The sequence below is a fragment of the Taudactylus pleione genome, unplaced genomic scaffold (assembly GCF_031769625.1).
Source record: "Taudactylus pleione unplaced genomic scaffold, aTauple2 ptg000061l, whole genome shotgun sequence".
In the NCBI taxonomy this organism is placed as follows: domain Eukaryota; kingdom Metazoa; phylum Chordata; class Amphibia; order Anura; family Myobatrachidae; genus Taudactylus; species Taudactylus pleione.
The window spans coordinates 17,463,011-17,478,931 of record NW_028284463.1 but is presented as its reverse complement, the minus strand read 5'-3'; the positions used below and the strand labels follow the sequence as shown (position 1 = coordinate 17,478,931).

Sequence of the window (15,921 nt, the reverse complement as noted above, 5' to 3'; positions counted from 1 at the left end):
GTTGAAAATCACTGCCCTAGACTCTTGTGTAAAGCAGAGCTGCGGTTCTGATTAGTCTCAGGATAATGTTGGAGTGTGATTGAGATTTACAGTTAGGTTTTATTGGATTGAGTCCTGGTTTTAATGCTGTGTATTTATAGGTGAGTGGTATCTGTACTGAATATTCTGAGATATTTGCAGCTTTCAAATTAGAGACAACCAGACACACCCAAACTGTGGGGTTCCGAGTCGACATGAGTCCCGGTTCGGAACCGCTTTGGGGTTCCGAGTAGAACTGAGTGCTGACGCTGGTCTTCACGCAAGTTCAGATCTAAAAAACGTATCTCTCCTGTTTTAGATTGCATGCAAGTCCCTCCCTTTATGATTTCAGGTGCCATGTCACAGAGGTGAGTGTATGGAGAGGCTGTGGGCTGTGGTACATGCTGCAATACTACATACTAGAGACAGTTGTAGGTAGATGGAGTGGAATCGGTATGAAATACCGCCGGCCGGCAGCGGCAGCCCGACAGATTGACAGATCCCGGCAGCAGCAGCCTGACAGCTCTGGAAATTCCGATCGTCATACAAACCTAACCTAACCCCCCTAACCCTCCTTATGGGTGCCTAACCCTAATCTCCCCCCCAAGTGCCTAACCCTAATCCCCCCTGTAAGTGCCTAACCCCCCCCTTCCCCGCTGCCTAAACCTAAGTCCCCCGGGGGGGTATCTAACCCTAAGTCCCCCCCGGGGGTGCCTAACCCTCCCTCCCCCTAGCCTAACCCTCCCGGGGGGGTGCCTATCCCTAAGTCCCCCCCCCGGGTGCGCTAAACCTAACCCCCCCCCTGGCGGCTGTGCGCTCGCGGTGCCCAGCATCTCTTCGATCAGGATGCCGGGCGCCTGTCTCCCGGCGTCGGGAAAATGACAGGCATCTAGATATAGACGCCTGTCATTTAACCTACGCCGGGATAAAGCAGTTGGGAAGCCGGCTGTCGGGATCACGTTAGCCAGTTTCCTGACTGCATCTCAGATGGAGTGGGTGGGAAGCATGTAAAAGGCTGCAGGCATCTTTGTCACTGTGTATGTTTGTTTCATACTAGCCTACCCTCCTGAAATGTCCGGGAGGCTCCTGAAAATCGGATGGCGCACCCGGACACCTGGAAAGGTGGGCAAGTCTCCCAGGTTTGAGGCAACACGGCCGCGGTTGCCCACTTCCTCAATGAAGTGGACGGCACAGGGGGCTGATGACGCGATTCACATCATGGCTCTGTCCCCGCTCTACAAAGTCGGCAATCTCGGCATTGCATAGTGGACGGCGGGAATACAATGATGCAATCTCTTCATCAAGCCCACCAGACCCGTCTACCTCCGCCCCCCTCTGCCCCCAGATCCCCTCACCCCCGTTGAGCCCCGTCCCCCCTCAGTGCCGACCTGGCTGCCTGTCAGCAAGCCTGGTTTGTTTGTTTGTCAGGCACTAGGTAGCACCTGGAATCCAGTACAAACAGGCTCTGGTGTATGTTTGTTAAGGCCCCCATACATCAGCAATTGATAGCAGCAATCGTGCAATTTGCAATCGATTGTGTATAAAAATCTTTCCCTTTTTCAATCGATTGTGGCAACTCTGCAATCGATTGAAAAAGGGAAAGATTTTTATACACAATCGATTGCAAATTGCACGATTGCTGCTATCAATTGCTGATGTATGGGGGCCTTAAGAAGTGAACTTGTTTTTCATAGACCTGCAATAACTTTTTTAAACTGTCGTGTGTTTGTGTCACCGCTGTGTCACTTTAGCCAGCTCGCTGTAGCCCTTGGCCAATATTGGTGAAAACAATACTGTGAGCTGTGAGGTGGTCAGAATTGTCTGGAAATTAATATTATTGTAGGGACAAAAACAGCTCCAAGTTAAATGCTTTCAGCTGTTTTATTAATTTTGAAGAAATCTAAAACTGAAATTGAATCACTTGAGGGTGGTTTTGCCAAAACCAGAGCACGATGATGATTTAGAACCAAAATATAGGGGTCTGCGCACATCTCTATTTTAAATACCTTTATCTATAAAACTTTGTCCCTGTAATTATCCTCATTTTTTTTTTATATTAACCAGCTGCATAATACAATAAATACATGTAGTTCCCTTTATGCCTATTAATACTGTATCTATTACATGTAGCGTTTGAAATAAAATTAATTACTTTTATAACTACATCATGTTCTGTGCACCTGGGTTGTTGTTGTACATGAAGGTTCTTCCAGCCAGTACTAACTGTGGTGTGCTAACCTGCACCTGCCTAGCCGCAAAATATACTGGGGAGTGGTTTTTAAATTCTGGTACATAGGAGCAAAGTGGTCAGTATATGTTGTGGCTAGATTAAACAACTCAAAGGGGTCAATCCTATTAGGTTCGAATTGTGAGGTGCAAATTAATTTTGCAATCCAATTAGCAACTCGCACTGAATCGGTCAGACTGAATTCGCAAAGTTCCATTCGCACCTCCCTGAGGGTGAGAGATGGAAAGGAAAATCTTTATTTTAAGGTTAAAATGTTGGGATACTGTGCTGAACCCCTTGGACATCCCCTCTAATGACTAATCAGGCATTTGGAAGCTTCCAATTAGCTTAATTAGTCCATTAATTACATGTTATTTCTTGGGGTAAAAAAAAAATTCCTCAAATTACCCCAAAATCAACTTTTTCGTTAGTTTAGGCACCCCAAATTTAATTACAATATTTTTTAAGTTGAAAAATAATTGTTTATATATATATATATATATATATATATATATATATATATATATATTTATTTATTTTTTAACTTTTTTATTTATTTTTTACATTTTCCTATATTTTTTTTTTTGCATCTTTCATTTAATTAGTTTGAGTTTACACGAAAAAAAAGGTTTTTTTTTTTATAATTTTCTTAAAACCAACATTACCTTCCTAATGCCCCCAAACAGTCTTCTATACGGTCCTGCTAACAAAATTATCCATTTTGGGGGGGCCAGGATGCTCTACCCACAGTTTCATGCATTTCTCGCAAATCTTATTTGGCACCCCTCCAGTGCGAATAGGCATTGTTTTTGGGAGCACGCTTCACTGCGAAGTGTGCGAGTTTCAAGAAACAAACTCGCTACTCGCACCTAATAGGATTGACCCCCAAAGAAGAAACACTGGCCTAAAGGACAAGATGGAGAGCTAAGTCAGATAGAGCTAAGATAGAAGATCTTTTAGGAAATCTTCTTACCCATGCAGTTATTAGAAGGGCTAAGTGTGGACCCCTTGATTACAATGGCGAGGCTGTACAGCCCCCATCCCCAGACTATACCATTGTAAACCTGCGAGCAGGGACCTCTTACCTCTGTGTCTGCCTGCCATTACCCAGTCTTGTTTTATTACTGTTTTGTTTCCAATTGTGAAGCGCAATGGAATAATCTGGTGCTATGTAATTTAGGGGTCTATTTACTAAGCAGTGTAGGAGACAGAGTGAAAAGTGATAAGGTGCCAGCCAATCAGCTCCCAACTGTCATCTCACAGGCTGTGTTTGAAAAATGACAGTTGGGAGCTGATTGGCTGGCTCCTTATCACTTTCTTATCACTTTTCACTCTGTCTCCTAACACTGCTTAGTAAATAGACCCCTAAATGTTAATAAACAATTAAGGTAAAGGAGTAAATTATTCCCGGTGAAATTACTGGTGTATAGAGTGCTGCGTTTTGGTTACCGTGTGCACACCCATCTACTAAAGGTACAGGATGGGCAATGTGAGAGGTCCATCTTGCATGATCCCTCTCAATCCCCTATATAGGGTCTGTATGGATGGACACCGCACTCGGTCACATAAGACTCTTCTTGGTTCCTAATGCAATGTCTTAGCCACCTGGTTATGTAGACTTGTAAATGTCCGTTTGGAATTAGATACAGTATATTAAATTGTAAGTGTGAGGCACAGGCATGTCTCAGTAAGGGGCTGCTGTTTAATGATAGGTGCACTAATCACCTGCTTTTATTACCTTACATGAATGATGACTGTAATTATAGCGGATAGTAGCCATGTCTGCACGCTTCTGTATCTCCCTCATATTTACAACCTGCTTGATTTATCTTCACCATGTCAGTCCAGTATTAGAGCGTTTTACCGTACAGGGGGGGAGATGTACTAAGGGCCTGATTCAGAGCCGGACGCTCTGACCAGAGCGCTCGCTCTGAATCGGGGCCTCCTACATGCGACGGAGACCCTGCGGTAGGGTCTCGCTGCCGCAAGCCCTGGAGTGATTTTTGCTCTATCAGAGCCAAAATCACTCCCACTGACATCACTACTGATGTCAGTGGGGCCGGCTTCAGACGGTAGGTGTTCCCATGGGAACGCCTCCGTCTGGCAGCCACGCCCCCGGCACGCCCACCAAAGGGGGCGTGCTGTCAATCAACATCGACAGCACGCCCCCTTTGGTGCGAGACCCGGACAGACGGCTACCCCGTCGCTATGCGGGTCTCGCGCATGCGCACGACGGAGCTCCCTCCGTCGTGCGCATGCGCCATAGGGCACCATCGACCCGCTTGCAAGCGTCCTGCGCTCGCAAGCGGGTCTGAATCAGGCCCTAAGTCCTGGAGAGTAATAACATGAAGAGAGATAAAGTACCAACCGATCAGCTCCTAACTGCCATTTTCCAAACACAGCCTGTAAAATGACAGTTAGGAGCTGATTGGCTGGCACTTTATCTCGCTCCACTTTGTCACTCTCAGGCTTAGTACATCTCCCCCAGAGTTTTAGAGGCGTAAATTGGCCTTGCCTAGAAAACACTGTATGGCCATACACAACAATGTGACCACAGCACTGACCCATGCTTGTTTCTCTCCTAGGATGATGGAGTACTCCTTGGACGGACATAACGTCAGTTTATCAGCCATCCGCACCGTCCGCGTTTTAAGGCCGCTAAGAGCCATTAATAGAGTCCCAAGTAAGTATATAAGCGGAAATATCTGATTTTACATAGTTACTTATAACCTACACCATTCTCAATACTACTGAGTCAGTCAACAGAGCGCCTGGTGTCACCGCTTCCGAGCGAATTGATAGGCTACATCCTCTTGAATATTGCTTCAGCTCAGAAAATGGCTGCCTCTGCTGGTTGTAGGCCATGGTTACAGTGTGTAAATTGTTACCTGGAAAGACAGAAGTCTGTTTTTGTAATCACCTTTGAATTCCTCCCTGTAAAGTTATATACCGTAGTTTCAACTGGCTATATTTCATTTTTTCAGCTGATAGGGCACCTGCTCAGTCTCCTTTCCCAGGGGCATTACTGAACTGCTTCCCGGAAATGTACAGGGAGGTGACAGAAAGATAAAAAAGCCAATAACTACATAAACAGGTGCAAACACGATGTAGCTGTAGTTTTTTATGCTGTGTTTCGCTAGTCAATGGATCTTTTTGTTATTACTTTTCACCTCCTTAGGTGATTGCCTAGGGCCCCTGGGAGGGGGGGGAGGGGATTGGGTGCCTTAAAACCTTGTGGTGGTGATATCAAATCTTCTATAGAGGACTAGTGGAGACTGTAAAGCTGGGTACACACTGGTGCGACAGGCATCCGTTCTGACATCTGAACAGTGGTTTTGCGTCCACACTGGACGACTTTAATGAACGATGTAACGATCACTGTTACGTCATTCATTAACAAAACACTGGCCGCTAGCGCTAAGTTTGATGTGCAGCACATGAAACCAGGCGACCGTCACTACCGACACTGATCGGCTGACCGGGTCCCAGTGCAGGATGGGAGATCAGCTGACTGGAGTCACAGAGGACATCACCGGAGTCCCGATCACTGGAGGTAAGTGTAATTAATGAAGGGGGGGGGTCGCGATCATGGGGGGTGGAGGGGACAGGGCTTAGCGGCGGCCGGTCGGCGCATACACGGGCACTTATCACAGTATTTTTTGCGAAAATACTGTGATAAGTGTGCGGAGGGGATTCACAGGGACAGAGCTTTATCACAAGGTCTGTCCCTGCAAGGGATTTTTAGTAAATCCCTGTGATATTGGCTGAATAATATCACACTACATTCTGCATTCCAAGGGGCATATGTATTAAAGCTTGATGTGAGATAAAATTGTGAAATATATATCACCAACCAATCAGCTCCAAACTATCATTTCTTAACACAGCCTGCAAAATGTAAGTTAGAAGCTGATTGGTTGGTGATATAGATCTTCTAATTGTATCTCACATCAAGCTTTGATACATATGCCCCTAAATTTTGGATTGAAGTAAATAGAGCCCTTATACCTCATCTCCTTTGGGTTCGGTCATCCTGCTGCTGATTTGGGTCTTATCACCGCAGCAATGTTTATACACCTTGTCCATGTCCTGCAATGCTTTGCACTGTTATGCTGGGCATACACTGCCAGATAAAATGTCTGTCAGACCGACAGACATTTTATCTGGCTGCCTGCCAGCCGCAGATGTCGCAGGCATACACTGTGAGAGAAATCTCACAGTGTATAGCCCGACATCCGCGCTCCGCCCCAGGGGGAGGAGACATTTCCCTGTTCCTTCCCCTGACATCTGTGCTCCGCCCCCGGGGGAGGAGACATTTCCCTGTTCCTTCCCCTGACATCCGCGCTCCGCCCCCGGGGGAGGAGACATTTCCCTGTTCCTTCCGTAGGAAGGAACACAGGAAATGTCTGTCTGTCGGCCGCGCTGGGCATACACTGCCCGATGCGGCCGACAGTTTCCCGGGTAAATATCGCATCGGAAGGGCATGCTGGACAATCCAGCATGCCCGACCGAGCAATATTTAACCCTCGGTCGCCCGCATACACGCTGCAATCATCGCGGCGATCCGCCAATATCGGGCGGATCGTCCCGATAATTGCAGAGTGTATGGCCAGCATAAGTTACTTTTTTTGTGTTTATACTGTTTCTGTTTATGTACTATGTAAGGCACTGCGGACTCCTTATAACCCAATATAAATAAAGGAAATTAATAATAATAATAATAATAGCAACCGATCAACTTCTAAATAACAGTTGATAGAATGTACTTGATAAATGGTTGGAGCTAGAAGCTAGTTGGTTGCTATGGCAATTTCTCCTCTTGTTCTCTGTAGAAGGTTTGATCATTTCCCCCTGAATGAGTAGCAGGGTCCCTAATTAAATAGCATTTAGTAATAGTGATATCTTCCTTTCAGACTGACAGCGCATCATCATTGCTGTTTCACCTCCCTGGGGTCATGTGTTCGATTACAGCCAGGGTCCTATCTGTGTGGAGTTTGTATGTTTTACCCGTTATTCATGGGTTTCCTGCGGGTGCGCCGGTTTGCTCCCACACTCCCAAAACATGCTGGTAGTTTAATTGGCTGCGGTTGGATAATAGACCTTAGGGTTGTGCGTTCGGATGATTAAATAGTCTCCATACGGAGCTATCTAATGTCGTGCCATTAATAAATAAACAGATTTGAGAAGATCCTATGAACCTTATACGTTCAGCTTTAGCATATTATATCCCGGCGAGGGGCAAACTTTAATTATTTCACTCAGTACAAATTCTGAGCTGCTGAGTGACTCCTCCGCCTGAGTAACTTCTGATAATAATCCTGCAATGATAGGGTAGGAAGAGGGGCAATGCACGTACTGTAGCTGTGTATAACCTGGGAAAATAACACTTTGTGTACAGGAAATAAAGGGACGTTTTAAGTCGCAAGAACAATTGCCAATAAAGTATATGGCAAAGGCCCTGGCCCTGTACAGAGGTCATCAGCTGCACAGTTAATCAATACTGTTAACAGTATAATTATGTTCCACGCGATGCTCTCTGCACAAAGACAAACCCGTCCCACAGGTTAATATTGCCGAGGGACCAGATGTACTTTCCTTCAGACCAATTAAAGAAGAAAACCAGCAGGAAGGTGCCGTCAGCGGCTCCTGAAGGTTGGTGTGTCATATGCTTGCAGCATTTTCCTTTGGCTGAAATGATCTCAGGGATATGGAGTCTAACAACGTCCAGATGTTCTGCGTATTCTGCTCTGCTGGAGAAATGTAATACATGATCATCTTAGAGGAGTCCAAATAGGTAGCCGCATTTAAGGTGATGCACGCTGTGTTGTTGTGTAACGTGTGCGAAATAACTGAGCTATTGATTTCATCAGAGAAAAAACATATATATATATTCCAAGTTTTTCCAATAGTGTTTTCTGACGAAGCTCCGCCCCTTAACGGTGCTTCATTCTGTGGAGAGATTGTAGTCACCGGCAAAAGCACTTCAGCGACTGTAGTAACAACACTGCCACCTGCTGGTTATTAAAGTAAGACGAATAAAATGACTAGGTTTAGTAATACTGCTTTTATACCAAAATTCCGGGTCTGACCCGGAGGTTGGAACAGGGTTCCAATCCGGATCAGACCCGGAATTTCCCCGACGCTGACCCAGGATATTCCTGAGTTGGCGCCGTTCACACAGGAGCCGGTTCCGCAGAGACCCGGCTTTCCAGCGTTGAAGTGGACGCTTGGAGATGACGTAATCTCCAAGCGCCACTGAAGCCGGGCAATCGGCAGGCATGCGGCACGATCCAGGTCACCATGACCCGGACCGCGCCGTTTACACTGCAGGGTTTCACGGGTTATTCCTGTGTTAAACCCTGCAAATTACCTGGGTTGGATTCCAGGGTCACTCAACCCGGCAATCCAACCCTTTCCCCTTTTACACCAAGGAGCTACCCTGGGTAACCCTGCAATAACCCGGGTTTTAGCTCTGGTGTAAAAGGGGTATCAGTGGAGGAGCCTAGTAACGGACCAAAAACTATAATAAAGTTAATGTATTGTAATGAAATGACAATTAAATTAGTAATCGGCAGTTTTCATAATTGCTGTCCCTTTTAATTCGGCACAGTTAGCCATGCAAGAAATTTTGAAGGAGTTGATCAGCGACCTGTCACTGGGGAAACTAAATAACCAATTGATAGTATTCAAGGGAAAGAGGGATCCAGAACCTGTTTGCAAATCCAAGCTAATAAAGTAATAAAAGTTCCCTTTTTGCTGCAGGTTCTACCAAGCTGGGTCGGTCCCGGGGTGCATTATCTCCCTCCTAAGACTCTGGTTTGGACTATCTCAAGGTTTCTGAGCATCTACATAAATGTTGTACAATATGAATATTTTGTATAGCCTTCTTCGACATTCGATTTTAGACAAATAGTGCGGATAAATAAAACATACGGGGGGTCTATTCAGCACTGATTTTTTGACATAAAAAATACGGAAACTATGATTTCCGTATTATGTAAATCCCCTATTCAGCAATAGCATAATGGAGAAGATAACGCAATTATCTTCTCCATTGATTCCCATCTCGCTGACTACCGCACTGTAGGGATCAGACATTGATCTCTACAGTGTTTAACACTTTTTGCTATTCAGCAAAGCAAAAAGTGTTAAATCACTCGATAAATATTTCCTTTATATAACGCCATTTCAGAATGGCGTTATACGAAGAAAATACTTAAATATCCCGAAAACTGCAGGGACAGAGGGAAATTTTACCCATAAGTCCATGCAGCATCTTGTCAGCCCACGAAGTCTCCGTCCAGGCTTCCTGGTGATCGGCGGCAGGTAAGTCACTCTAGAGCCTTTTAAACCTCCCGAAACTGATTGACTGATTGACGGGCTTTATACTAGCCTGTATACATGTATATTTATGTGCTTTTATATTTAACATTTATATATAAATCTTAAATATAAAAGCACATAAAAATATACATGTATACAGGCTAGTATAAAGCCCATATACACATGTCAATCAGTCCAGACAGGCTGGAGCTGTACTTACCCCGTTGGCGGTCACCGCAAGCAGGGACGGAGACTGTTCCCGAGCGCATGACTGAGCATGTGCAGAGGAACAAACAGAAGGGATTGTTTACGGAATCCCGAAAACAATCCCTTCTGTGACATCGCAGGGACAGCGTGTTACCGCAACCACTGTCCCTGCTCAAAATATTGCTGCATAGCTTCCATATTTTATCATAATTGATAAAATCTCGTGACGATGTTGCCCGGTAATATTCTGGGCAACATCGTCACTGTTGCTGAATAGACCCTACGGTCACAGTTCCTTTACAGTGCTCATTTTTTCACGGATTTAGGTCATTTTAGTTTGATGGGAACGTGACTCTGTAACAGCACATAGCAGCGATAAACGGACGAATTACTGACACATATTGGATGCAGAAGCGCAGACATTGTTAAAGTGTCACTTTGTGCCGTGTTCCTCACCGTCTTGCATTCTATAATTCTCGTCCAGTAAAGCAGCCGAGATAGGTGACACACCAGACACTTGTAACAAGTGTCACCCAGGCAGCCGTGCGCTGTTCCAGCGAGGTCTTTCAGGTGGCATCAATCTCAGCAAGTACAAATGTGTCTTCCATTTACTGGGCCCCATCCTATTAATTCCTGGCACAGCGAGGCAGCCATGCTTCTAACGATAACTGTCTCCTTACCAGTTATGTGCCAACAGTGTCGGGCAGCGCTGTTCATCATCCCGTTAGGATTATGGTATACTTCCAGCCCACTTGCCAAGTGCATACATTGAATAGTACACATAGGACCGTATTCAGTTTGAAGCGTTAAGTCCGGATCCGCATTAAGTTACCACCGATGACGTCATTATCGCCTGTTTTGGTTTTCCTCCGTATTCAATTTGAAAGACTTTACGCCTAGGCGGAAAGGCAATGCAGTGTAATAGGCGGTAAAGTTTTGCCTATGAATAGCAGGCGGAATAAAGTGCAGAATTGGGGTTTTTGTGGTGTCAACAAATGTTTAAAAAAACTTAAGGACACCCCAAAATTTGACTTTGAAAAAGGGGGCGGAAAAAAAAAAGTTGGGGTACAAAGTTAAAAAGTAGCGAACTTGACTCTGGGGGGGTCCCCAAGTATGCCCCAGGTGTTTTTTGATTGCAGGTGCTTGCGGCAGGTGGATTTTTCATGATTTTTTCAACTTCACTTTTTCAACTTTAAATATGCTGACCCCCATTTTCAAGTACCCCAAATTTGCTGGGATAAGTTATTTTCTGGAAAAAATACTCCTAAATACTATTCTGCATCACGTATAGAAAAACGCTATTTAGCAGCTATTGAGCCCATTTAAAAACTCCAAATACCTTCAGCAAGCCAAATCGGGGAGTACCATAGTGAACAGTAAATAACATGTCAGAGCATCATTGGGGGGTTACAGGCTGATTTCCCCAAATCTGACAGTTCTTTCCGCCTGTTTTCAGTTTCGCCGGGTGCCGTTAACGCGTACTTTCAAATTGAATACGGGGTAAAGCGTGCACGCGCGCGATGCTTTAACGCCTACAATACAGGCGAAATCGGAGTTAAGTCCGGGCCGTGTTAACTTAACGCGGCTCGGCTCAAATTGAATACGGGCCATAGTATTACTAATGATCATTTTTTATTAATATACAGTACATTTCGACCACTCCTTCTCTCTGCCATTGCTGTTCCTGTTACGTTAGGGCCGATATTAATGTGAATAGACTGAAACGACCTGTTAATGGAACATATTGTACTTTCGCTTGTCGATGGCACTTTGCATTGTTGTTGCCCTGCATTACACATGTGTAGGTGTGTGGGCTTAGAGCAGTTTACACTGTTTCTTTTGTGTCTTTAGTTTACAGATTATTTATTGTTTTCTAGCTTTCTCCGTTCGGTCGCCATGGTGCAGGATCTGGGTAACATATATATATATATATATATATATATATATTTATATATATATTTTTTTTTATTTTAGTTTTTTTTTCAGTTTTGTTAGTTTTATTTCCATCTATACACAATGTTTTTAAGCTAAGATGTGTTACAGTGATCATGCCTGCTTCTTTTTACGCTGCCGCCATAATGTATCACATTTACCGACACGTAGGGTTGTCACGTGCACCGGAATTTTTGGTATGAGTTGGGTAGAGCTATGACAGCATTGGGAAGTCTTACAAAGAACTAAGGGGGTCTATTTACTAAGCAGTTTTAGGAGACAGAGTGAAAAGTGATAAGGTACCAGCCAATCAGCTCCCAACTGTCATCTCACAGGCTGTGTTTGAAAAATGACAGTTAGGAGCTGATTGGCTGGCACCTTATCACTTTTCACTCTGTCTCCTAACACTGCTTAGTAAATAGACCCCTAAGGATCATATAGGGTTGAGGTTACCAAAAGGTTAAAAAAGGGCAGACTAGATGGGCTAAGTGGTTCTTATCGGCCGTCAAATGCTATGTTTATATGTAAGTCCGGCAATGTATGCTGCGCACCATAGGCAGCCATATTTTGGAGTGGAAGCAATATTCACAAAAATGCAAATATTGACTGGTTAAAAAGAGATTCTACCTTCATCCAATTTTGTCTACCAGAAAGATTAGCCCTTTAGCTGGCCACTTACATTATGATATTGCTGACAATATCCGACAATTGGCGTGATCCAGCAGTCTGCATAGTTCTAGAGACTAAGGGGTCTAGTTACTAAGCAGTGTTAGGAGACAGAGTGAAAAGTGATAAGGTGCCAGCCAATCAGCTCCTAACTGTCATCTCACAGGCTGTGTTTGAAAAATGACAGTTGGGAGCTGATTGGCTGGCACCTTATCACTTTTCCCTCTGTCTCCTAACACTGCTTAGTAACTAGACCCCTACGAGCCTCATTTAACAACGAGTTTTATCATTCACAACAAGTGATAAAACTCTTAGCGTATGATAAATGGTGCTCCAGCCAATCAGCTCCCAACTGTCATTTTTCAAACAGGTGACAGTTGGGAGCTGATTGGCTGGAGCACCATTATCATACGCAACAAGTTTTAACACTCGTTGCGAATGCTAAAACTCGTTGATAGATAAGGACCCTTATTGATTACAGATGAGTGATACTAGTTTGATGGTGAAATAGGCCATTTCTCAGCACTGCTATGTTCCCCCAGTCCCGACATTGCTCTGCCCTTCCATGTCAATTTGCACTTTTACAGAATGAGCAGAATTGGGAAGATGACTGTCAATTAATTCTGTTGTGCAATTTGGTGTGGGTAGGACTGGGAAGACTTGAGGCTCAATTCCGACAGATTTGCTGTGTATCCAATGTACAGACCTAAATGTATTTGTTGTCGTGTCCAAGGGAAACAACTTTACATATACCAGGAAGATAGCAACTACTGAGGTGCACTTGCCAGTTCCACTTTGATTAAAAAAAGTTTTATCTTGTTGGCAATAGTGAAGATGATGCAGTAATATTATCAAGTAACGTTTGTTGTGTCTGTCTGATACGTATGGTGGTGGTGGGGTATAATTGTGTAGACTATTGTACTATGTAACACTTCTCCTTTCCTCCGCAGGTATGAGAATACTGGTGACCCTGCTGTTAGATACTCTGCCTATGTTAGGCAATGTCCTTCTCTTGTGTTTCTTTGTGTTTTTCATTTTCGGGATCGTCGGTGTCCAACTCTGGGCCGGGTTACTCCGAAACAGGTGTTTCATGGACCGAGATTTTGCAATGTAAGTACTACAGTACAGTAACATTTTACAGGCATTTGTGCTCAGTTTTATGCTGGGGTTAAAATCTGGTAAGAAAGTGAAACTATCTGATTTTAGAGGGGTCTTCAGACCAGTTTAGGTACAAAAGAAATCAAATATATCTGGAGATAAAAAGAAAACGTACAGTGGGTACCAGAAACCATCACCACAGGATGGCGCTAGAGGGTAAAACCAACCTCCTAGTGCTCATTTATTACACCCATGCAGACACCTGGGGTGTACATTTACTAAGATGGGAGTTCTATTAAGAAGTGATGTTGCCCATAGCAACCAATCAGATTCCAGGTATTATCTTCCAGAAGGAGCTAGATAAATGAGAAGTAGAATCTGATTGGTTGCTATGGGCAACATCACTTCTTAAATAGAACTCCAATCTTAGTAAATTTACCCCCTGTAGTCAATTGTGAGCTATTTTATGGCACAATTAAATTAATAGGCTTATTTACTAAGTGCATTTGGTATCTATATATTTGTGTTACTGTATATGTAACTATCAAAACAAAAGTAGATGCTTGAGCAGTGGAGGGATACAAACTATACTGAAAGCAGATGTTTCCATATCTAGGTGTGATGTAAATATAACTATACAGGAATACAGGTCCGGTCATACCTTAATTGGGCTGAACAATGCCATCATAATGTGTGCAGCCAGCACTAAAGCTGGGTACACACTTACCTGACGAAGCGGCCGACCAGGCGTCGTGCCGACCAAGCGGCCAATTTGGTAAGCTTTAAATGTTCCCGCCCACTTGTGATGTCAGTGTCGGCGGTCCCTGCGGGCTTTGTATGGGCGGTCGGCGAGTCATCTGTACAAGCAGGCAGATGTCCTGATAGATCTGCAAGGCCGAACTGATATGTCCGTGAACGACTTTGTTCACAGGTATGCAGGGTGTGCACTCTGCCGATCCACTAGTAATATATTGCTGGTCGTTCCAACGAACGATATGTCTACAAGTCTGTACCCAGCTTAAGAAGCGGCAAAGTGTTTGCCATTCAACATACTGTAATTGTCAGCTTCTGACATTCTACTCAAGACACTTATGTCCACGGGCTTCTGGTTCATAAGAGGGTTAAACCCCTACAAGGTCGTATCCATCCCAAATGCAACTCACGACTACACATGTCAGCCCCCGGCACTTAAGATAACACATAAATAGCACGCTTTCACCTTCAGCTGCTGCAACAGAAAAGAAACTGTCTGTTAAAGATTAATCATTTCCATTAATCCACTTACACTAAAGTGATGGAGAAGCTAATCCATCCTCAACTGGGATTTTTATAAAGGGCCATTAAGGAGATTATTTGAAGAGTCCATCCATGTTATCAGTCTCCGGTACCAGCCAGCCCTGTCACTAATGGGACTATCACAGAATAGGAGAGGATAGTGGGGGGCAAGAGAGGGTCAAAAGGTCAGAGAGATCCCAAATTTTGCTACCATATATGGGTCTGCTACAGAAAGCAGAGGGGTCAAATCTGGCAAAGCAAAGTGAATTGTGAGGAACCTTTCCTAATAAAAGACAGACGTATCTAGTGTTATTGATAGAGGTTTTAGTGTAATCTCATGTGCAGAACACGGAAGCCCAGGGAGATCAGGAGAGTGTTCTCTCACTCTGACTATCTAATGTCTAATTGCAGGGGTCTTCAAACTTGGCCCTCCAGCTGCTGTGGAACTACACATCCCAGCATGCACTGCCATAGTTTTAGCATGCTGTTATATCAAGAAGGTGGTAGTGCATGCTGGGATGTGTAGTTCCACAGCAGCTGGAGGGCCAAGTTTGAAGACCTATGGTCTAATGTCTCAGTGGAGAAGTCTGTGCAGCCGATCAAATCTGTTTGATGATAGTAGATAGGCTAACGGGTCTGGGAGCATATTTATAATTTTTCGGATATAGGCTCTTTATTGCTGCATATCAATGTTATGTACTAGAGCTTGTGTTAAATTATCCTGGGTGCTTAAATTTGGACTCGATTAATATTAGGGGCCTGATTCAGAGACGCCTGCAAAACCGATGTTTTCACAAATGGATCATGTGTTTTCTTCTGTGTATGCATCGGAGTCGCCTTGGGCACAAACTGCGGACTCGAGGCACTGCAAGTGGGCGTCTCAATACAAATCCCGGCAGCTGCAACATTTTGAATATTTTCACGCAGCCGCTGCGTATGGGATCGCAGCAGCGACGCCATTTGCGTCCAACTCTGAACCAGACCCTCAGTACTTAAATTTGGACTAGATTCATGCATTGTTTTGGACTAGATTAATAATTAGTACTTAATTTTGAACTAAGGCCTTCATTCCCGATTATCGTGACTCTGCACGTGCGCAGGACCCATTGCTAGTGTGGGTGCTGCGCACGTGCAGAATGGGTCCTGCTCAATCGCATGCAAACACTTGAATGCCT

General features: G+C 44.4%; 1 protein-coding gene across 4 annotated transcripts in view; it reads left to right on the top strand.

Moving 5' to 3' along the window:
- The window catches only part of CACNA1H (calcium voltage-gated channel subunit alpha1 H), a 577,698-nt gene that overhangs the window by 329,833 nt on the left and 231,944 nt on the right, over window positions 1-15,921 (top strand). For all 4 annotated transcript variants that reach the window (XM_088464812.1, XM_088464813.1, XM_088464811.1 and 1 more), the window contains 2 exons: window positions 4,831-4,928; window positions 13,324-13,483. In XM_088464812.1, the coding sequence (XP_088320938.1) occupies window positions 4,831-4,928; window positions 13,324-13,483 (258 nt within the window). The remainder of the gene's footprint in view (window positions 1-4,830; window positions 4,929-13,323; window positions 13,484-15,921) is intronic.